The sequence below is a fragment of the Rhinoderma darwinii genome, chromosome 4, assembly GCF_050947455.1.
Source record: "Rhinoderma darwinii isolate aRhiDar2 chromosome 4, aRhiDar2.hap1, whole genome shotgun sequence".
In the NCBI taxonomy this organism is placed as follows: Eukaryota; Metazoa; Chordata; class Amphibia; order Anura; family Rhinodermatidae; genus Rhinoderma; species Rhinoderma darwinii.
This window is the reverse complement of record NC_134690.1, coordinates 217,071,121-217,094,205: the sequence shown is the minus strand read 5'-3', so window position 1 is coordinate 217,094,205 and position 23,085 is coordinate 217,071,121. Positions and strand designations below refer to the sequence as shown.

Sequence of the window (23,085 nt, the reverse complement as noted above, 5' to 3'; positions counted from 1 at the left end):
CAAAAAATGGTACGTACATAAAGTACAACTCGTCCCGCAAAAAACAAAGTCTCATACAACTACGTCGTACAAAAAATAAAAGCGTTATGAGCGTCGGGATGCAAAGAGGGAAATATAAAAAAAATTGCTCTGTCCTCAAGGCTAAAATTGGCCGTGTCCTTAAGGGGTTAAACTTGATGTAGTACCAAGGACCCAACCTGTAAAAAACACATAATAACAACTTAGGGCCTGTTCACATCACCGTTCATTTCCGTTCCGGGGTTCCGTCGGGTGAAACTGACAGCTCACCTTCCGTTTCAGTCACCATTGATCTCAATGGTGACGGAAACATTGCTAATGCTTTCCGTTGGTCACCATTCCGTCTGGTTTCCGGTTTTCCGACGGAATCAATAGCGTAGTCGGAAAATCGGAAACCAGACGGAATGGTGACGAACGGAAACCATTAGCAATGTTTCCGTCACCATTGAGATCAATGAACGGTGATGTGAACAGGCCCTAAGAAAAAAAAAAAACGAGGGATGCTTAGATGCTATTGATTCCGTCGGAAAAACGGAGACCTGCCGGAATGGTGACGAACGGAAACCATTAGCAATGTTTCCGTCACCATTGATATCAATGGTGACTGAAATGGAAGCTGTGGTTTCAGTTTGACTTTCCGTTGCGGGGTTCACCCGACGGAAACCTCAGACGGAACCCCCGGAACGGAAAGCCAACGCTGATGTGAACAGGCCCTAAGGCTTCTTTCACACTAGCGTTTCTATACGTTTACCCCTCTTCCGTCAGAGGAAGAGAGGATCGATACGTTAAATGGAAAGCAACGGTTCCATTAGAATTACCATTGCTTTCAATGGTAATTCTTTTGTATCAGTTGTTTTCCGTTTGTCTCCGTTCGCTAAGTTTCCGTTTTTTTTTAAAGTGCAGTCTGCAGAACTTTTATTTACGTTTAAAAGAACGGAAACTTAGCGAACGGAGGCAAACGGAAAGCAACTGATACAAAAGAATTACCATTGAAAGAATGGTAATTCTAATGGAACCGTTGCTTTCCGTTTAACGTATCGATCCTCTCTTCCTCTGATGGAAGAGGGGTAAACGTATATTAATGCTAGTGGGAACTCGGCCTAATACAACTAAGATATTAATAATATAAAAAAAAAATAATTTCTGCATTTTTCTTTTTAGTTTAACAGTGTATACATGATTAGACATGGTCTTATTTTTTTTTATTTTTTCACAAGTCAGGAAATTATAAATTAGATTCTAATTTATAACATTTCCCTGTGCTGGTCACTAGAGGGAGCAATTCCCAAAATTGCAGCATTGGCATGTGGTAAAGCAACCACATTGCTTTATGCTGCAAAATTGGTGTAAACACACACGCTCTAGTGAGCTCACACAATCCCCCCTCCCTTATCCTGGCTAGTGCCAGGAGAAAGGAGGGGATTGAATCTTCAAACCTCCTACACTGTGTGCCACCATTTTTTGAGCGAGTGCACAGTGTAGTAGGCTTACATACAGTGGTAATCACACAGTAAAACACGAACAAACACAGACATAACTTACCTGCTCCTGCCGCTCCCTTCGCTCCTAGTACTTGCTTCTAATCACGTCTGGAAGCCGCGACCGGAAGTAGTCATCTTACTGTCCGGCCGCGGCTTCCGGTCCACATGAAAATGGCGCCGGATATCGCTCGGCCGAAGACCTTTCTTTTGGACTGTGTGGAAGAGGTGCATGCGCCGTACACCATAGTGAATGGAACGGCTCCCGTTCGCATTCTCTATGGGGATGTATGTGCCGTATTCCATCTCTGTATTTGTCATTAATCGACACATATAGAGATGAAAAAAAAAATGGCAGCCCCCATAGTAAAGTAAAAGTTAGAGAAAATAAAAAAGTAAAACACACACAAATAAATAAAATGTATTTTAATAACACACTAAAATCCAATTTCTATTAAAAAAAAATTTTTCGCGACACCGTCCTTTAACTCTAAATGGGAAATATTTCATACAATGTCGAATCTTTCCAGGAGTGACCAAGACAAAATGACTCCAAAAAAGCCCAACAAGTTGACTAATAATTCTAACATATAAAAATATATTTACTCCAGGAGTGTAGGTGTGGGTTAATTATGTATCATCTGAAAATAATTTTACTCTGAGATGACATGGGGACCATGAAGTTTTCGTCCTTTCTCCTAGAAACACTTTCCACAAGACTTTAGTATGTGTGTCTGTGTGACCCTTCAACCAAAATAGCATTTGTGAAATCAGGAACGGATGTTGGATCAGAAGGCCTGGCTTGCAATCAGTGTTCCAATTTGTCAAAAATGTGTTGTATGGGGCTGAGGTCAGGACTCTGCGCAGGCCACTCAAGTTTATAAAGACCAAAACGTCTCAAATCTTGTTTTTATGGACCTCATTTGTACACCGGGACCTATGAATGCTTTTATTAACTTTAGTTTGCTTAAGCTCCTTTCACAACTTGCAACTGTAATTGGAATGGTTAATAACATTCTCTTTGCAATCCATATGTCGGAAGCGTAGCTGGGTTCTCCAGCACCCGGGGCAAAGATTCAGTTTGGACCCCCCTCCTTCCCCAACTTCTTTCCAGAAATCTCCTTCCCCCTCGCCATGTTTGCTTTCTCTACCAATCAATGAGGCATACATTTTTTCCACTTTGTACATTTTACAAGCAATATAGTTATATAAAGTAGTTAATATAACAATTAAAAGAAAATAAATTAAAGAGGTCAACGCCGGACTAAAACAGATTGTATAACTGAGGCTAATGAGACCATATGGTGACATAATAAACCCTTGTATATAGTGCCACACAGCCACCCCCTGTAGATATTGCCCCTCCCTGTACATAGCACCATTGTGGCTCCCCAGAGGAGCCCTGACATTACTGTCCATACATGGATAGTGACGTGAGGTGCTTCTCTAGGAGAAGAATCCCCAGCCAGAGCGTTGCTAACACTCTAGCTGGGTACGCCGCTCCTAAAGGGAGCCCCTGTCCATATATTTACGGAATCAATCCTTGTAACAGCCGGTAAAAACTGATCCTGGCGGAGGGAGACAGTGCTACTTTGAGCGCTTAGCCTGGAGAAGCCCTTGACATTGCTGCCCATATATGGTCAGTGATGTTGGGCTTTCAACTATGGAGTCCACGGCCAGAGCATCCCAATATATCTGGCCGGGGACTCCTGTCTTGGGAAAGCTCTTGACGTCACTGTCCATATATGCCGAGTTTCCCGGTCGTCTGCATAGGGCCTAAATGCCATAGCTGAACGATGTATGTGCCTAAGATAGCCAGATGGATGTAAAACTTGGCTGACTGAATGCAGGGAAACAAAAACCGGAAATGCCACAAGTGTGTGACAACGGCGTGCTATTGGCCGTGGCTGCACACTAAGTGGACAATGGTTGTACAGCACTGTCCATTCAAGTCTACGGGAGTTCCGCTTTATCTGGCATTATAGAGCAGCACATGTACACTGACACATCCCTATTCAATCTACGGCAGCAGCTGCTGGACACTTCGCCTGGCAGGACTCCCAAACCTATCACGTTTATGGCATATTTCATGGATATGACACAAACGTTCTATTCAAAAAGCCACACAATGAGAAAGTCCTATACAACTGGACAAGATAGAAGTTCAAAGTACAACGCAAAGCAGCAAGAAATAATAAATAAAAATAACATTTATAAAAATATGAGAGCAGGACGCAGCTTCCATGTTTCACCCGCGCCTCCTCAATGACATTTCCCGCGCTCACACTTGAAGGACTCGCCTTAGCTGGGAGGCAGGCTTTCTATTGGCTACGGTCAGTATGACGCTTGTTGAGGGGAGGGGCTTATCGTTCTCAGACGATTTCCCGGACATGTCCTGCTTGCCAAGAGATCATCATGACTGAAGAGTTTACCGGGTCTCTGACTCCCCCGCTCTCGCCGAATTTTACCGAGAGCTTGGAGCTGGAGGGCGGCGAGGAATGTAAACCGCCGCGCTTTACGTGTGCCCAAGAGAGCTGCAAAGAAGGCGCGAAAATATTCTCCTTCGATTCTTATTTAACAACTGGCAGCTTAAAAAGGTGAATACCTAATATATATATAGTTACACACACACACACACACACACACACACACACACACACACACACACACACACACACACACACACACACACACACACACACACACACACACACACACACACACACACACACACACACACACACACACACACACACACACACACACACACACACACACACACACACACACACACACGTTCCGTCTGCTTGTTTCTGTCATACTGCTGAACAATCTGCTTCTGTACACCAATTATTGCATACTGTATGATATTTTTTGTTATCCATAACATTAGCGGTGATGTCTGACATTGCAAAGTGTGAAGAATGTCATGGAACCTGGGCCTATTTCATAATACACTATAGCAAATAGGGCTACACGTCGACTTTGGCCATAATCTCCCAATTTTCAAGTATCACAAAGGGGGACAACCGATGTGCCATGACTCTAATCCCACCCATACACAGTATCGTGCTCCCATACAGTATAATACCACATAGCTGCACCCACACAGTATAATACCCTCTAGCTGCCCCCATCAGTAGAATCCCCCATACAGTAGAATGCCCACACAGATGCCCCCATACAGTAGAATGCCCACACAGATGCCCCCATACAGTATATTGCCCACACAGATGCCCCCATACAGTATAGTGTCCCCTGTAGATGGTGTCCCTATATAGTGCCACAGTGTCCGTGTAGATAGTGCCACACCCCCTTGAAGATACTGCCAACCTCCTGTAGATAGCGCCATTGGGACTCCCTAGCCAGAGCATAGGCCAGGGATTCCGCTCCTAGAGGGAAGCCCTGATGTCACTGTCCATATATGGACAGTGACGTCTGTGGCTACTCCTTGAGGGGAATCCACGTTGCCGACTCTGGCCGGGGATTCCGCTCCAGGTGGAGCCACTGACATAAATTTCCATGTATGGACAGTGACCTTAGGGGTTTCCTCTAGGAGCGGAATCCCCGGCCAGATCATCACTGTGCCCAGGGAGTCCATGGCGAGCGTAGGAGCTCCCTCTGCTCCTCCGCTCTGAACTAATTCTGAAGCAGGGAGCTGATGGTTCCCTGCTTCAGAATTGGATTCAACTGAGGACGCAGATACAATTGACAACGGGACATACCCACGGCCGTCCGGGATAGGAGCACTCCGCCCGTAAGCAGAGACTGTCCCGCTGAATCTGGGACGGTTGGGAGGTACGACTTTGGCCGCGACGCAGGTCGCGCAGCCAAAGATCGGTGTTGCCCTGCCTCCATCACAGGTAATGAAAGTCAATCTTGCTGCGTTGCGACCCGCGACATGACAATTGTAAGTTATCAGTACCTGCTGAAATTTTCTGCAACAGTTATGTTGCGTTTGCGGCAATCTACAGGTTGCAACGCAGCCCTATTGACTTTCATTAGCTATGATGCAGGCAGGCCGACATAGCGATCTTTGGCCATGCAACCTGCTGTCGCTGTGTAGACCTTGGCTAAATGTGTTGTCCCTTAATTCACAATTATTACCTATCCAAAGAATAGGGGATGATTGTCTGATCACTGGGACCCTTCGCCGATCTTGTGAATGGGGGTCCCTTACCCCCTCTCCTCACTGCACCCCTTTTTCACCCCCACCCCCCGCAGTGAGAAAGAGCTTGAATGTCTATCGGAATGATGGAAACAGCTAAGCAATGTACTCGACTGTTTCCATCATTCCCATAGACTTTGAATAGAGCGGCATCGCGCATGCTCGAGCACAATGTCCTTCTCACTGCGATCGAGCAGTGAGGAGGATCTGGGGATTTGGGACCACTGGTCTCGCGATTGCTGGGGGTCCCAGCATTGGGGCACCCAGCTATCAGAAAATGATCGCCTAGTTATTTTTTAAAGGACATTTTTGCCGCATTACTTGTGCCCTCCAAAACCTACCCAAATACACTTTTTCTTTTCTTTTTTTATAAATATTATTCGCCTCCAAGCTCCGCCTCTTCTGCTTGTACCGCCCATTGTTTACATGCTGCTCTTCTGGTCCATGTGTATTTTTGGCCACTTTTTATTTAATTTTTTTTTTATTTTGTGGGTAGAGAGCGAGCGAGGTGATTTTAAAAAAACAGTAATGCTTGCATCGTGAATTTTTTTTCCCCACAGCGTTCAACTGGCGGATTAAATAACATGATCTTTAAATTGTTTGGACTTTTAAAGAGAATCTATTACCATGTTCATGCTGCACTATCTGAAGGTGGCATAGAGTGGTGCCGGAGAGCCTGGTTTCAGCGGTGTCACTTACCCTGTAATGTTCAGTAATTTTCATAAAATCGCTGTTTATCTCCTTCATCGCAAGCCGAGCTAGAAATCTTCTCAACGATTCGAGCACTCAGGAGTCCTCAATATTCGGGAACTCAGGAGTCCTCAATATTCGGGAGCTGCTGCTAGGCCCACCGCCCCACCGCTGATTGTCAGCTTTCTCCCCATGCACATTCTGGGGAGAAAAGCTGTCAATCAATGGCCGGTGGGCGGGGTTAGTCGCAGCTCATGAATACAAGCTGCTGAGGAAAAAATGATTTTAACAAAAACTACAGAACGCTCAAAATTAAGTAATATAGCGTTTTAATCAGGGTCTCTGCCACTACTTTATGCAGCCCTCCGATAGGACAGCAAAAACCTGGTGACAGATTCCCTTTGAGGACATGGAAATGATGTTTGCTTTTTTAATGGTGAAATAATTTTCTTGTGAAAAATGGTAAGGCTTTTTTTCGTAAAAATTTTAGTACCTGTTTTTTTTTTATTTTTTAAGTCCACTTGTCAATCACTTGTTCGTTGATGTAATACAGTTAAAACTTCTGATTGCAGTGTATTATGTGTGTCATTGGAATGCTGCCAGGCATCCTATTAGGCCCTGCCTCTGGAAGACACGAAGGACTCGTCCACACGCTGCGGAATTGCCGCAGCAGAATACAGTAGCAACATTTAACAAATCTCATCCACATGCCACGTAAAAATTCCAAGCAGAAATTGACCTGCGGTGCTTATTTTTCGGACCACAGCATGTCAATTCCTGCTATGGAAAGTGTCCAGAATTGCTGCGTTTTTCAGAGGAGATGTCTCCATCTCCTAACATTGTGAAAAACGCAGCAAAATACGCACCATTTTCTGCCGTTAAAACTGCAAGAAATGGTGCGTTTTTGTCGCGGCGGAATGTTTGCGTTTTTCAACGGAATTGCTGCAGAAATTTTCTTCAGTAATTCCGTTGTGTGGACAAGCCCTAATAGGAGCTGTAAGATGGCAGACCTGGGGGCCATTGTTATATCACTAGACTGCCATAGAAACCCAATGGCACCCCGCAATCGCGTTTTAGATGTTGCGGACAGCATTAACTGGGGCTACTAAGGGGCTCAACGGCTGGACTATTGTTCTCTCCGATCCCAGCTATTAGGCTCCATGCAAACGTTGCGTAATTTGATGGGGATTTTTTTTTTTTTTTTTATAAACTTGTCAAATACAATTCTAAGACGGAAATGAAAGATAAATTGACATTCTGCAGATTTGAAATGCCTCACCGCAGATATATATACACGTGCTGACAAATTCTCTAACATGTAGATGAGATTACTTTAAATGTTATTTACTTTGATGGTACTGTATTATGTTCCAGATTTGCCCATAGGTAAATCCGAGTGGGAAATCTGCATGTAAGGCCTCATTTACACGAGCGTGTGCGTTTTGCACGCGCAAAAAACGCAGCGTTTTGCGTGCGCAAAAGGCACTTGACAGCTCCGTGTGTCATCCGTGTATGATGCGCGGCTGCATGATTTTCGCGCAGCCGCCATCATAGAGATGAGGCTAGTCGACGTCAGTCACTGTCTATGGTGCTGAAAGAGTTAACTGATCGGCATTAACTCTTTCAGCACCCTCGACAGTGCATTCCGATCACCATATCGAGTAACCTGTTTAAAAAAAAAAGAGGTTCGTACTTACCGAGAACTTCCCGGCCGTTACCTTGGTGACGCGTCCTTGGTGACGCGCCTCTCTTGACATCTGGCCCCACCTCCCTGGATGACGCTGCAGTCCATGTGACCGCTGCAGCCTGTGCTTGGCTTGTGATTGGCTGCAGCTGCCACTTGGACTGAATTGTCATCCCGGGAGGTCAGACTTGAGGAAGAAGCCGGGAGTTATCAGTAAGTCAGAACTTTTTTTTTTTTTTTTTTTTACACGTTCACGTATATTGGAATCGGAAGTCACTGTCCAGGGTGCTGAACCAGTTTAACTCTTTCAGCACCCTGCACAGTGACTGTCTCCTGCCGGGTTCGGTCAAAACGAGTTCGGCCGAACCCGGTAAAGTTCGGTTCGCTCATGTCTAAGACACTCCGTTCGGATGTTTGTAAACAGAAAAGCACGTGGTGCTTTTCTGTTTACATTCAGTTTGACAGCTCTTACGCGAATCACGCAGTTCGCACGGAAGTGCTTCCGTGCGACCTTTGTGGTTTTCACGCACCCATTGACTTCAATGGGTGTGTGATGCGCGAAAAACGCACGATTATAGAACATGTCGTGAGTTTTACGCAACGCACTCGCGCTGCGCAAAATTCACGCATCGTCTGCACTGCCCCATAGAGTAATATAGGTGCGTACGACACGCGTGAAAAGCACGCGCGTCGCACGCGCGTATATTACGCTCGTGTAAATGAGGCCTAATACACATCGTGTGCCTTTGCGCAAGATATTGGCTCTATAATAGATCACCATGATGTACTTTTATGTGATTTTGAGGGAACTGTATAGTTCCCATGACTTAAAGGGAATGTGTCGCAAATTAAAAGTTGCTTATCTTTATTATATTTTTTACGTATTTTTTTGTTGTTTTTTTTGCTGTAATTTTTTTTTTCTTTCACAAGGTCTTCAAATTGCTAAGCATTGTCCAGCTGGGAGTGATTTTACAATGGCAGCTGCAGAGCTCTAGAACACATCAATAGGCTAAGGCTGGGTTCACACTGAGTTTTTTTTGCAGGCAGAAAATCTGCCTCAAATTCTGTTTGGAACTTTGAGGCAGATTTTGCTCTGCCTGCACGCCGATTTTCGCTGCGTTTTTAGTGGCGTTTTTCGCCCGTACACATTGAGCGCCGCGGGCAAAAAAGGCAGCGCGATACGATGTCAATGGGAGGTCAGAGACGTAAACGCCTGAAGATAGGGCATGTCGCTTAATTTTCCCGTGAGACGGTTTTTCCGCTCGCGGGAAAAAAACGCCTCCGCCTCTTATTGAAATCAATGGGAGGCATTTTCGGCCGTTTTTTGGCGCGTTTTCCGACGCGGTTTTCACGTCAAAAAACGTGTGGACTGACCCTAAGAATGGTGAATGACTTTTCAGTTAACCGGTTTACACGGCGTGTATTTGCGGTTTTTCGTGCATTCTACGCGCCAAAAAACGCGTCAAACGATTGATTAAGCTTCCCATTTACACCAATGGGAAAGTGCGCTGTTAGTACATACAACAGGATTTTTTACGCCAGCGTTCTTTTTAAAAAAAAAAACGCGTTACGGAAAAAAAGCGTCTAGTCAATTCTTTGGCATATAAAGCACGCCAAGTGTTCCCATAGTCAATAGGAGTTTACGCACCAAAAACGTGCAAAATGTGTGCACGAATTCTTATAGTTCAGGCCGTTACGGATGTGGTGATACAAAATTTGTATGGTTTATTTATTTATTTTTTCAATAATAAAGGACTTAAAAAGGGAAAAATAACAATTCTGTTTTATTTTATCACTTGAAACATAAATATTTCTTTTTACAACTTTTTTGAGCCGGCGCCATTATGTAGGTAGCGACAGAAGCCTTTTAGGCCCTGCCTCCGGTCGGCGCCTGAAAGTCTTCTGTACTGGGCATACCAGGAGGCCAGTGATAGGCCTCCGTTTGCCTTTGTAGCCACCGGCAATTTAATTGCTGGGGTGCCGATGAGCTGCAAACACCTTAAATGCAGTGATTGCTTTTGACCGCTGCATTTAAGGGGTTAATGTCTGGGATTGAAACAATCAGGTCCTGATCAGGTCTCCGGGACTAGAGGCCGGTGTTAACCGCGCGATACGGGTGTCCACGCTACTCTGAGACAACCGATCGCTCTGTTAACACCCACCGTGAATTCGCGTCGGGGCTGCACAGAGCCCAGCAAGCGCCGACATTAATTTACAGTGGGCTGTCAGGAAGCGGTTAACCTTTAAGATTACTTTTCAGAATAAGTTGTCATATGTGTGTGCATGAAGAATAACAATATTTCTGGCCATCATATGACTTGTATTCTGCATTATTTAGCAGTTTTCCCCTCTGCAGGCTCTATCTCTAATTCTCAGTCCTCTGGGATTTAGTGGGTAAAGCCGAACGGCTATTATGTCCCCGATACTATCGCTAAACACAGAGAAGAGAACCCCCTGCTCTACTGTCTCAATCTTTCACACATAGAAACTATAGCAACATCGAGGACATCATGCACCAGTACTGAGCGGTGTAGCTGTATATGCATCGTTCGGATGAATGGAACAGAAAATGTCTGCAACAAAATCTGCCATGTTTGGCTGCACTCTAAGGGTATGTTCACACACACTAATTACGGACGTAATTCGGGCGTTTTTGTCCCGAATTACGTCTGAAAAATGCGCCTCGATAGCGTTGACAAACATCTGCCCATTGAAAGCAATGGGCGGACGTTTGTCTGTTCACAAGAGGCGTATATTTACGCGCCGCTGTCAAATGACGGCGCGTAAATGGACGCCCGCGTCAAAGAAGTGACCTGTCACTTCTTGGGGCGTAATTGGAGGCGTTATTCATTGACTCCAATGAAAAGCAGCGCCAATTCCGTCCGTAATGGACGCGGCGTTCAAGCGCCTGCACATGCCGTTACGGCTGAAATTACGGGGATGTTTCTTCCTGAAAACATCCCCGTAGTTTCAGCCGTTACGGACGCTGTCGTGTGAACATACCCTTATGCCCAGTTCAGAGTTTTTTTGCAGGCAGAAAATTCTGCCTGGAAAAATCAGCTCCGGTTTTTTTGAAGCGGTTTTGCACCACACACGTTTTTTGCCGCGTTTTTTTAGGCTTTCTTTAGCTATCTCTTCATCAGAAATATAAAATAACCGCAAGCGTTTTTTGCCAAAAATCGTGGTAATAAAACGTGTCATTTATTTTATTGACTGAAACAGAAAGAAAAAGAGACACGGCGCCACAGAGTGCAGCTTAACATGGTACACAGAGAGAGCAAGATAAACACAGTTGGTGCTCACCTTGTAAGTGTTGAATACTGGCAGGTACAACACTTATGATGAAAGGTGCACTGTAGCACAAACAGCTGCTGCCTAGGTCCAGTGCGCAACATCCAAGAGGTGTTGCCGGTAGATAATTGGTAAAAGAGTAGAAAGAAGGACCACACTGGCGCTGCTGTTAATGTAAATTGAAATGAACAATGTTCAAGGTTTAATGTGAAAATAAATAGATAGGCAAGCTACGCGTTTCAACGCCGGATCGGCGTCTTCATCGGACCGTAGAATGTCAATTCCTGCTGCTGAAGGTGGACTGAATTGTTGCGTGAGGAGATATCACCATCTCTCAGCATTAAAAGAAAAACGCAGCAAAATCCGCACCATTTCCTGCGGAATGTCTGATTTTAATGGGATTGCTGCTGGAATTTTCTGCAGCAATTCTGTTACGTTTGGGCAAGCCCTTAGGGTATCTTCCCACGCACAGGATACGCTGCAGATTTTCTGCAACAGAAAATCTGAAGCAGAATCTCTAGAAAAACACTGGTAAATCTATCACGGAAATCCACACCAAATAGTGCGCTTTTGCTGAGCATATTGCTTCAAAAATGCTGCGTTTTACCTGCTGATTTTAGTGTTGAACATTGATTAAAGCTTTGAATATGTGCACCTGCGGATTTCTGGCGTTTCTTTTTACTGTGTTTCCACTGCGAAAACACTCTAAAAGAAAAATGCAATAAAACAAATCTGTTGCAGAATTTATGCTCCCCATTGAAGTCTATGGGCCAAACATGCAGCATAAATTGACATGCAGAATTGAAAGTTGCACTGCAGAACACTTTCCGCACGACCCTTGTGCGGTTTTTTTCCGCAGCGTGGGCATGAGATTTTCTAAATCTCATTCACTTTGCTGCTATTGTAAGCTCTGCAGAATTTGTGCACAAAACGGAAACCCAGCCTAAGGGCTTATTCAGACGAACGTATAATATGTCCGTGCAACGCGCGTGATTTTCATGCGCCTCGCACGGACCTATGTTAGTCTATGGGGCCGTGAAGACTGTCCGTGAGTTTCACGCAGCGTGTGTACGCTGCGTAAAACTCACGACATGTCCTATATTTGTGCGTTGTTCGCGCATCACGCACCCATTGAAGTCAATGGGTGCGTGAAAATCACGCGCAGCACGCGGAAGCACTTCTGTGTGACGCGAGTGATTCGCGCAACCGCAGTAAAAACTGAATGAAAACAGAAAAGCACCACGTGCTTTTCTGTTTACAAACATACAAACAGTGTCATGATGATGGCGGCTGCGCAAAAATCACGCATCATACGCGGCTGAGACACGGAGCTGTTAAGTAACTTTTGCGTGCGCAAAACGCACACGCTCGTGTAAATCCGGCCTTAGGGTAGGAAAACATTAGGCGGATACGCTGCGAAAAGCTACACAGCGTAGCCGCAGTGAATTCCGCCCGATAAACCACAACAATGAATTCAATTCAATAGGGAAAACCTTCAACAGAAGAGCAGCGATTCCGCAACGTATATTGACATGCTGCAGCTTAAAAAAAAAAAAAGCACCGCATGTCGATTTATGAACGTTTTTTTCCACAGATATTTTCCGCTGTGTGTGTGGCTGAGATTGGTTTAAATCTCACCAAACACTGCTGCTTCTGTACTATGCTGCGGATGGATTCCATTGCGGAACATCCGCAGTGTTTCCGCCTAGTGTGTTCCTACCCTAACATTTACTAGAAGCAGCTGCTGAATCTGTGTGTGTTTCAGCTTCTCTCTCTCTCGCTCTGCTACCCCCTCTCCATCGACTCCTATGGGCAGCTGTAACCTGATCCTTCAGTGAGCTGAGTATCCGTCTTGTCTTGAGAAAACGGATTTAACAGTACATTTAGAGCAAGGCCTCATGCACACGGCCGTGATATCCAGGTCGGCGGCCACGCAGTCACAAATAGCGGGCTGTGCACATGGCCGCGGCCATTATTTTCAAGGCCTCATGCACGGAATGAATGGGGCTGCATTTCTCTCATGGATTTTCGGGGGAATTGCGGCTGCAAAAGCACGTTCGTCTGCATGGGGCTTAAGGGAACCGTTAGAAGGGGGTGGAAGCAGGGGCTGATAAGTGGAAAAAAAGGCATTTTTCCCTAACACGTTTCTTATATTTGTTCAAACGTTAGTGACCATTTTAAAGCGGTTGTCCACTACAGGACAGCCGATGACCTATCCACCGGATAGGTCGTCAGTACATGGTCTGTGGGGCTCCGACACCCGGACCCCACACCGTTAAGCCGCTTCGGCTGCCTTCGAGCACAGGACGTACATGCCATTCAGTTGGCTCTGGGTACTGAATAGCGGCCAAGTTGCTGTACTGCAGTTCTGCTCCTATTCAAGTGAAGAGGAGCAGAGCTGCAGTTCGGCAGCACAGCCGCTATGCTTTGTACAGAGCCGACTGCTTCTGGCTCCGTACAACGCATAATGGGTCGTAACTTCCGATATATAGGTCATAAGTTGTTCAGTAGAGGACAATGCCTTTTAACCCCTTAAGGACGCAGCCTAGTTTGGGCCTTAACCCCTTAGTGACCACTAATACGCCTTTTTACGTCGGTCACTAATGGGCATTAGGCTAGGCTGACGCCTTTTCACGTCAGCCTAGTCTAAGTCCTGCACGGGTCTCCCGTGCAGGCAGGAGCCGGGGCTCTGCTGTGATGACCGCTGAGCTCCTGCTCCAACGCCCGCGATCGAAGTTTACTTCGATCGCGGCCGTTTAACCCGTTAAATGCCGCCGTCAATAGTGACCGCGGCATTTAACTTTGTTTACAGAGGGAGTGAGCTCCCTCTGTCACCCATCGGCGGCCCGCGAATGCAATCGCGGGTCTCCGATGGGGTGTCATGGCAGCCGGGGGCCAGATAAAAGCCCCCAGGTCTGCCCTGGACATATGCCTGTTAGGACGCGCCGGAGGCACGTCCTAACAGATTGCCCGTCAGATTTACACTGACAGGCAATAATGCTCTGGTATACGAAGTATACCAGAGCATTATAGCAGCGATCGGAATATCGCACAGTAAAGTCCCCTAGTGGGACTAATAAAATAAGTAATCAAAGTGAAATAAAGATTATTAATAAAAAGTACAGTAAAAAAATAAAACCATTTTTTTCCATAAAAAGAGGTTTTATTTAGTAAAAGTCAAAAAAAAAAAAAAAGTACACATATGTGGTATCGCCGCGACCGTAATGACTCCATTAATAAAGTTAATATGTAATTTAAACCGCAAAGTGAACACCGTAAAAAAAAAACGCAAAAAAACATTGCGAAATTGCAATTTTTTTCCATTGCCCCCCAAAAAAGTCATAATAAAAATGAATCAATAAGTCCCATGCACCCCAAAACAGTACCAATCAAAACTACGTCTTGTCCCGCAGAAAACAAGCCCAAAAAATCACTATATTGATAGAAAAACAAAAAAATTACGGCTCTTGGAAAGCGACGATGCAAAAACAAATAATTTTAGTTCAAAAGTGTTTTTATTGTGTGAAAGTCGTAAAACATAAAAAAACCTCTACATATGTGGTATCGCCGTAATCGTACCGACCCATAGAATAAAGGTAACATGTTATTTACGTCGCATAGTGAACGGCTTCAATTTAAAAACGCATAGAACAATGGCGGAATTTCAGTTTTTTTTTATAATCCCCCCCCCCCCAAAAAGGTTAATAAAAGTTAATATAAAAATTATATGTACCCAAAAATGGTGCTATTAAAAAGCACAACTAATCCCGCAAAAAACAAGTCCTCATACAGCTATGTAGACGAAAAAATAAAAAAGTTATAGCTCTTTGAATGCGACTATAGAAAAACGAATAAAATAGCTTGGTCTAATGGGCCTAAAATGGTCACTAAGGGGTTAAGGCTCAGAGCCCATTTTTCAAATCTGACATATTTCACTTTATGTGGTAATAACGTCGGAATGCTTAAACCTATCCAAGCGATTCTGAGATTGTTTTCTCGTGACACATTGGGCTTCATGTTCGTGGTAAAATTTGGTCCATATATTCAGTGTTTATTGGTGAAAAATTGCAAAATGTAGAGAAAATTTTGAAAAACTAGAATTTTTCAGAATTTAAATGCATCTGCTTGTAAAACAGACGGTTATACCACCCAAAATAGTTACTAGTTCACATTTCCCATATGTCTAATTTAGATTGGCATAGTTTTTTGAACATGCTTTTATTTTTCTTGGACGTTACAAGGCTTAGAACATAAACAGCAATTTCTCATATTTTTAAGAAAATTTCAAAAGCCTTTTTTTTAAGGTACCTCTTGAGTTCTGAAGTTGCTTTGTGGGGCCTATGTATTAGAAACCCTGATAAAACACCCCATTTTAAAAACTAGACCCCTCAAAGTATTCAAAACAGCATTTTGAAAGTTTTTTTAACCCTTCAGGCATTTCACAGGAATTAAAGCAAAGTGGAGGTGAAATTTGCAAATTTCATTTTTTCTTGCTGAATTTCAATTTTATTCATTTTTTTTTCTGTAACACAGAAGGTTTTACCAGAGAAACACTACTAAATATGTATTATCCAGATTCTGCAGTTTTTAGAAATGTCCCACATGTGGCTGTACTGCGCTCCTGGAATAAAACACAAGCCCTAGAAGCAAAGAAGCACCTAGTGCATTTTGAGTCCTCTTTTTTTATTAGAATATATTTTAGGCAGCATGCCAGGTTTGAAGAGGTGTCAAAACAGTAGGAATCCCCCAATAGTGACCCCATTTTGGAAACTACACCCCTCAAGGAATTGATTTATGGTTGTTGTTACCATTTTGACCGCACAGTTTTTTCACAGCACGTATTTGAATTGGGCTGTGAAATGAAAAAAATGTCATTTTTTTCCAGTAAAATGTCATTTGTGATCAAAATTTCTTATTTTCACAGGGAACAAAATACCCCATTTTGTTGCCCAATTTGTCCTTAGTGTGGCAATACCCCATTTGTGGTGATAAACTGCCGTTTGGGCCCATGGGAGGGCTCAGAAGGAAAGGAGCGCTATATGTTTGTTGGAGTCCAGATTTTGCTGGATTGGTTTTCGGGTGCCATGTCGCATTTGCAGAGCCTCAGAGGTATCAAAGCAATGGAAATCCACCAGAAGTGACCCCATTTTGGAAACTACACCCCTCAAGGAATTCATTTATGGGTGTTGTGACCATTTTGACCCCATAGTTTTTTCACAGAACTTATTTGAATTGGGCTGGGAATGAAAACAAAATTATTTTTTTCAAATAATATGTCGTTTTGGCTGAAAATTACTTATTTTCACAAGAAACAAAATACTCCATTCTGTTGCGCAATTTGTTCTGAGTGCCGCACTACCCCATTTGTTGTGATAAACTGCCGTTTGGGCCCATGGGAGGGCTCAGAAGGAAAGGACCACCATTTGGCCTACTGGGGATTTTCTAGTGCGAAGTCATGTATGCAGAAGCCCCTGAGGTACAAGTACAGTTGAAACCCACAAGAAGTGACCCCGTTTTAAAAACTACACCCTTAAGGCATTCATCTAGAGGTGTAGTGAGCATTTTGACCGGAGACCTACACCCCATAAACTGTAATGTTGGTTCTCCCGGGTATGGCAATACCCTACATGTGGCTGTTATCAGCTGCCTGGGCACACAGCAGGGCTCAGAGGGGAAAGACGAGGGGGGATAAGCTGTGCGGAGTGCATCAGGGTAAGTAAAACTGGGGTAGATTATAAACCAAGGGATGTATGATAAATTTTAAAACACTCTTTCATACAGAGCTCTGCTTATTCGGGACACGTGTCACATTGATATATTGTGTCATCCCTTATCGCCCTCTTATAGCAGACTTTGCACCTCTTTTGACTTTTTCCCTTCTTGCCAGTTTGGGGAACTTCTCCTGGAAAGTGTTGCCCTGGTACGATGCGTGTGGCCCCGCTTCCAGAAGTACTGGGTGCCCCCCCCTTCTTGGTCCCTAAAGATTAGGTTCTTGATAATCACCTCTTGAAATTCCAGGAAAGTTCCCGTCTGGCCTGCACATCGACGTAGCACGTACGCATTGTACAAAGCCATCTGTATGATGTGCCCGGCCAGCTTCTTATACCACACCGCATGGCGCTGTAGGGCTTCAGGGCTTGATCTTACAAGTCCATCCCTCCCATGTACCTATTGTAGTCCAGGATGCAGTCTGGTTTGGGGGTGGCCTTTCCTTCATATATCCTAAACCTGTAGGTATACCCTGATGCACTCTCACACAGCTTACGCCATACCTTGCCCTCTTACCCGGCAGGTACTCGCGGAATTGAACCCTCCCTTTAAAATGTACCAGGGACTCAATAGAAATACACTTCTTGGGGGTGAATGCTTGGGAAAACCGGGCACTGGAACGGTCTAATAGGGGTCTCCGTTTATACAAACGGTCAAAACTGGGGTCATCTCGGGGTGGGCACGGCTCATTATCAGTATAATGTAAGAAGCGAAGTATTGCCTCATTTATTTATTTTTTTAGGTTACAGTTCAGTTCTGAAGTTGCTTTGAGGGGCCCATATATTAGAAACCCCTATCAAATACCCCATTTTAGAAACTAGACCCCACAAAGTATTCACAACAGCATTTAGAAAGTTTATGAACCCTTTAGGCGTTTCACAGAAATTTAGAGCAAAGTAGAGGTGACATTTAAATTATTTTTTTTGTCAGAAAATCCTCTTTATACCATTTTTTTTATAACACAAAAGGATTTATCAGAGAAACGCAACTCAATATTTATTGCCCAGATTCTGCAGTTTTGAGAAATATCCCACATGTGGCCCTCGGGCGGTAATGGACTGAAGCACCGGCCTCCGAAGCAAAGGAGCACCTAGTGGCTTTTGAGGCCTCTTTTTTATTAGGCACCATGTCCGGTTTGAAGAGGTCTTGTGGTGCCAAAACCTTGGGAACCCCCCAAAAGTGACCCCAATTTGGAAACTAGACCCCTTGAGGAATCCATTGTAGTTTTCTTGGGGTGCATGCGGCTTTTTGATCAGTTTTTATTCTATTTTTAGGTGGCGTGGTGACTAAAAAACAGCAATTCTACTATTGTTTTTTTATTCTATTTTTTTTACAGCGTGCACCGTGCGCTATAAATGACATATTCACTTTATTCTGCGGGGCGATACGATTACGGCGATACCAGATGTTTATAGTTTTTTTTTTTTTATGTCTTATGGCGTTTGCACAATAAAATACGTTTTGTAAAAAATCATTCACTTTTTGTGTTACCTTATTCTAAGAGCCAGAACTTTTTTATTTTTACATCAATAAAGCCGTGCGAGGACTTATTTTTTGCGTAACGAACTGTAGTTTCGATCAGTACCATTTTTCGGTACATGCGACTTTTTGATCTCTTTTTATTCCATTTTTTGGGAGGTGAAGTGACCAAACAATTGTGATTGTGGTACGGTTTATTATTATTTTCTTTTACGGCGTTCACCGTGCGGGATAAATAACGAAATCATTTTGTAGTTCAGGCCGTTACGGACGAGGCGATACCAATTATGTATAGTTTATTTGTTTGTTTATATATTTTTATTAATAATAAATGACTGATAAGGGAAAAGGGGGGATTTTTACTTTTAAAACTTTTATTTTCTTATTTTTACACATCTTTTTTTTAACTTTATTACTTTGTCCCACTAGGGGACTTGAGGGCAGGAGGCCCTGATCGCTATTCTAATACACTGCACTACATGCGTAGTGCAGTGTATTAGAACTGTCAGCTACTCACTGACAGCAAGCATAGTGGGTCCTGACGTTGTCAGGACCCACTAGGCTTCCGTCTATGGCATAGCCGGACGCCATTGTTTGGTGTCCGGTTGCCATAGTCCCCATCGCCGGCCGCTATCGCGTAGCAGGCCGGCGATGGCAGCTTAACCCCTAAAAAGCCGCGATCTCTATAGAACGCGGCTTTTAAGGGGTTAATCAGCGGGGACACAGCGATCGGTCCCCGCTGTAGGAGCTGTGACAGCTGCTGTACGAGACAGCAGCTGTCACAGCTCCTGTATGTGTCTTGAGGATGGCCGAAACGGCCGTTACTCCCGAGACGTACTATTAGGTCATGGAGCGCGAACGATACAGCTGCCATGACCTAATAGTACGTCCAGGAGCGGGAAGGGGCTAAGGCCCAAACAGGCTATTTCCTTAACCCCTTCAAGACGCAGCCATTTTTCATTTTCGTTATTTTTCTTCCCCACCTTCCAAAGGGCATAACGTTTTTATTTTTCCATCGATAAAGCTGTATCTGGGCGAGATTTTTGCGGGACGATTTGTAGTTTTTATGGCTCCATTTATTGTACCATATAATGTACTGGGAAATGAGAAAAAAAATTATTTGTGGGGGGAATAGGAAAAAAACAGCGATTCCTCCATTGATTTTTGGGTTTTGTTTTTACAGCGTTCACCATGCAATAAAAACGACATGTTGTCTTTAATCTACGGATCGATACGATTAGAGAGATACCAAATGTAATATATATATATAATATATATATATATATATGACACTGTGTGTAGATATTCGATTTTTTTTGTATATATATCTACATATATTTGATTTTTTTTGTATATTTTTTTTTTTGTACTAAAAAGCTAATTGTTCAACATAAAATGTATTTTGTGTCACCACATTCTGAGAGCCATATTTGTTTTTTTTTTTTTTTTTTGTTGATTTGAGCGGTATGATGGTTTATTTTTTGCAGGACGAACTGTAGTTTTTATTGGTACCATTTGCGGTACATGTGAGGTTTTTGATCACTTTTCCATTTTTTGTGGGAGATGGGTGACTAAAAACAGAGATTCTTTAAATATAAAGACTCGACAGGTTAAGTCGCAAGTTAGATGCCACTAGCAAGTGTCTGAGCACCTCAATTCTATTCTAATAACATAGCAAACTTCATTGCATCATAGAAAACTTAGAGAAAAAGAAGTCATTGCGCCACAAATATGATAAAAAATTGCACATTTTTATTAGGACATACAAAACAAGATAATACATATGTAAAATTCAAAGGGGATCTGAAAAAAGAAGCAGTGTGGTAGCTTCAAACAAATGGAGTTTTGGGTGTCCTGCCCACCAAAGAATTCCCTGGCAATTTATATATGTCTAACATAGACCACAAGTCAAACATCTAAATCATATAGTAGTGGCGTATCTGCAGCCTGGTGGTAACAACACAGGTACAATAATTACGGGGAACACAAACAGGTTACGCCATAATAGCAAGGATAGATCAAGACCAGAGTGTCATAGTCATGCAAAAATTGCCAGAAAATAAGTCAAATATACAGAGCATGTATAGATCATAGTGGGTCTGTTTGAAACGTAAGGAATATAATGGCAGGCTTACCCATAAAGATGAATATTGCGATGGCCCCACACTGCAGCCTGAAATGGTAGCGCCCCGACGCTCGTTTCGCCAATCTAGCTTCTTCAGGGGGTAGTATTCTGTTTTTGATTATTTTTTTTACGGTTTACCATGCGGGTTAACCCCTAGGCGCACGAGGACGCAACTGTTCGTCCCTGTGGCCAGTGTCTTAAGGCACAGGGACGTACAGTTACTGCGTGGTTCCCGGTGCAGACTGTTGGCGACAGTGTGCCACGGGAACCGGGAGGCCAGCTGTCCCTGACAGCTGACACTCCACTGTATGCTGATCAGCGGCTTATTTCAGCTGATTCCGGCAATTAACCCCTTGATTGCGGTGATCGATTGCAATCACCGCATTCAGGGTTTTTTAGCTCATCGGCAGATGGCTAGCATGGTGATCAAAGGCCAAGTAATGGCCTCCGTGTCTGCCATGTACGGAAGCCTATCAGGATCAGCCTCCTGATAGACTTCCTGTCAGTGACAGGACGTCACTGCCGTTCACGATGCACACTGTCGATGACAGTGTCGGCGACAGTGTGCATCGAGAACCGGGAGGTCAGCTGTCCGTGACAGCTGACACTACACTTGTTGTTGATCATCGGCTCATTGCCGCTGATTTAGGCAATTGACCCATTACATGCGGGGCTCGATTGCGATCTCCGCATGTAGTGGGTTTGTAGCACATCAGCAGCCCCCATGCAATTGTGGGGGCTGCTGATGCTTGTGATGGCACCCGGGGGCCAGACAACGGCCCCCGGGTCTGCCATGTATGCAAGCCCATGAGGATCAGCCTCTGGCTGGTCCTCGTAGACTAACTGTCAGTGACTGTGACATCACACTGACAGTTGGAATACATTACACTACCTAGGTAGTGTAATGTATTCTAGCAGCGATCAGAGCTGCAGGTAAAAAAAAGAACGTGTCAAAAGTAAATAAAAAATAAAAAAAAGTTAATAAAAATGTTTTACAAAAGTGTACAAATTATTTTTTTTTTCCTATAATAAGTCTCTTATTATAGGAAAAAAATGAAACCGTTAAAAAACAGTACACATATTTGGTATCACCGCGTTCGTAACGACCCAATCTATAAAACGATAATGTTATTTTTACCGCACGGTGAACGCCGCAAAAAAAATAAACTAAAAACAATGCCAGAATCACTATTTTTTTGGTCACCACCCCTCCCAAAATATAGAATAAAAAGTAGCATGTACCCGAAAATAGTACCAATAAAAACTACAACCCGTCCCGCAAAAAACAAGCCCTTACACAGCTATTTTGACTGAAAAATATAAAAGTTACGGCTCTCAGAATATGGTGACACAGAAAAGAAATTATTTTATAAAGAAGTGATTTTATTGTGCAAATGCTGCAAAACATAAAAAAACTATATACATATGGTATCGCCGTAATCGTACCGGCCCGTAGGATAAAGTAAAATTGTCATTTATAGCGCATTATGAACGCCGTAAAAAATAATTTAAACCACCAAAATCACTGTTTTTGGCCACCAAAGCTCTAAATAAAATGTAATAAAAAGTGATCAAAAATTAGCATCTACCAAAAAATGGTACCAATAAAAACTACAGCTCGTCCTGCAAAAAATAAGCCCTCACACCGCTCAATTTATGTAAAAATAAAAAAGTTATGGCGTTTGGAAGGCGGGGAGTGAAAAACTAAAATGGAATCGCAAAAAAGGATCAGTCCTGCAAAGGTTAATTAATTTCTATTAAAAAAATAAATTATTACCACATGTGGGGTATTGTCATATTCGGGAGAGATTGCGTTACAAATTTAGGGCGACTTTTTCTCCTTTATCCCTTGTGAAAATGAAAAAATTCAACATTTTAGTGGACAAAAATGTTTATATTCATTTTCGCGGCCTAATTCTACTAAATTCTGCAAAAGACCTGTGTGGTATAAATGCTTACTAAACCCCTAGAAAAATTCCTTGAGGGGTCTAGTTTCCAAAATGGGGTCACTTTTGGGGTGTTTCCACTATTTTGTTCCCTCCCAGGGGGTTGCGTAATCGGGAGAGGATGCTTTACAAATGTTGGGGTGCATTTTCTTCTTTATTCCTTGTAAATATTAAAAATGTCTTATTTCAGAAAAAAAGTAGATTTTCATTTTCACAGATTAACTCCAATAAATATAGCAAAATACCTGTGCTAACTATACCCCTAGATAAATTCCTTGAGGGGTCTAGTTTCTAAAATGGGGTCACTTTTGGGGAGTTTCCACTGTTTTGGCACCACAAGACCTCTTCAAACTCGACATGGTGCCTAAAATATAATCTAAAAATAAGCAGGCCCCAAAATCCACTAGGGGCTCCTTTGCTTCTGAGGCCTGTGTTTC

At 43.4% G+C, this 23,085-nt stretch overlaps 1 protein-coding gene across 1 annotated transcript in view; it reads left to right on the top strand.

The window, feature by feature from the left end:
* Nucleotides 1-3,856: 3,856 nt before the first annotated feature.
* Nucleotides 3,857-23,085, top strand: part of MMS22L (MMS22 like, DNA repair protein) — a 147,899-nt gene continuing 128,670 nt past the window's right edge. Inside the window, exon 1 of the mRNA XM_075862188.1 lies at nt 3,857-4,093. Within this exon, the coding sequence (XP_075718303.1) occupies nt 3,912-4,093 (182 nt within the window). The 5' untranslated portion in view covers nt 3,857-3,911. The remainder of the gene's footprint in view (nt 4,094-23,085) is intronic.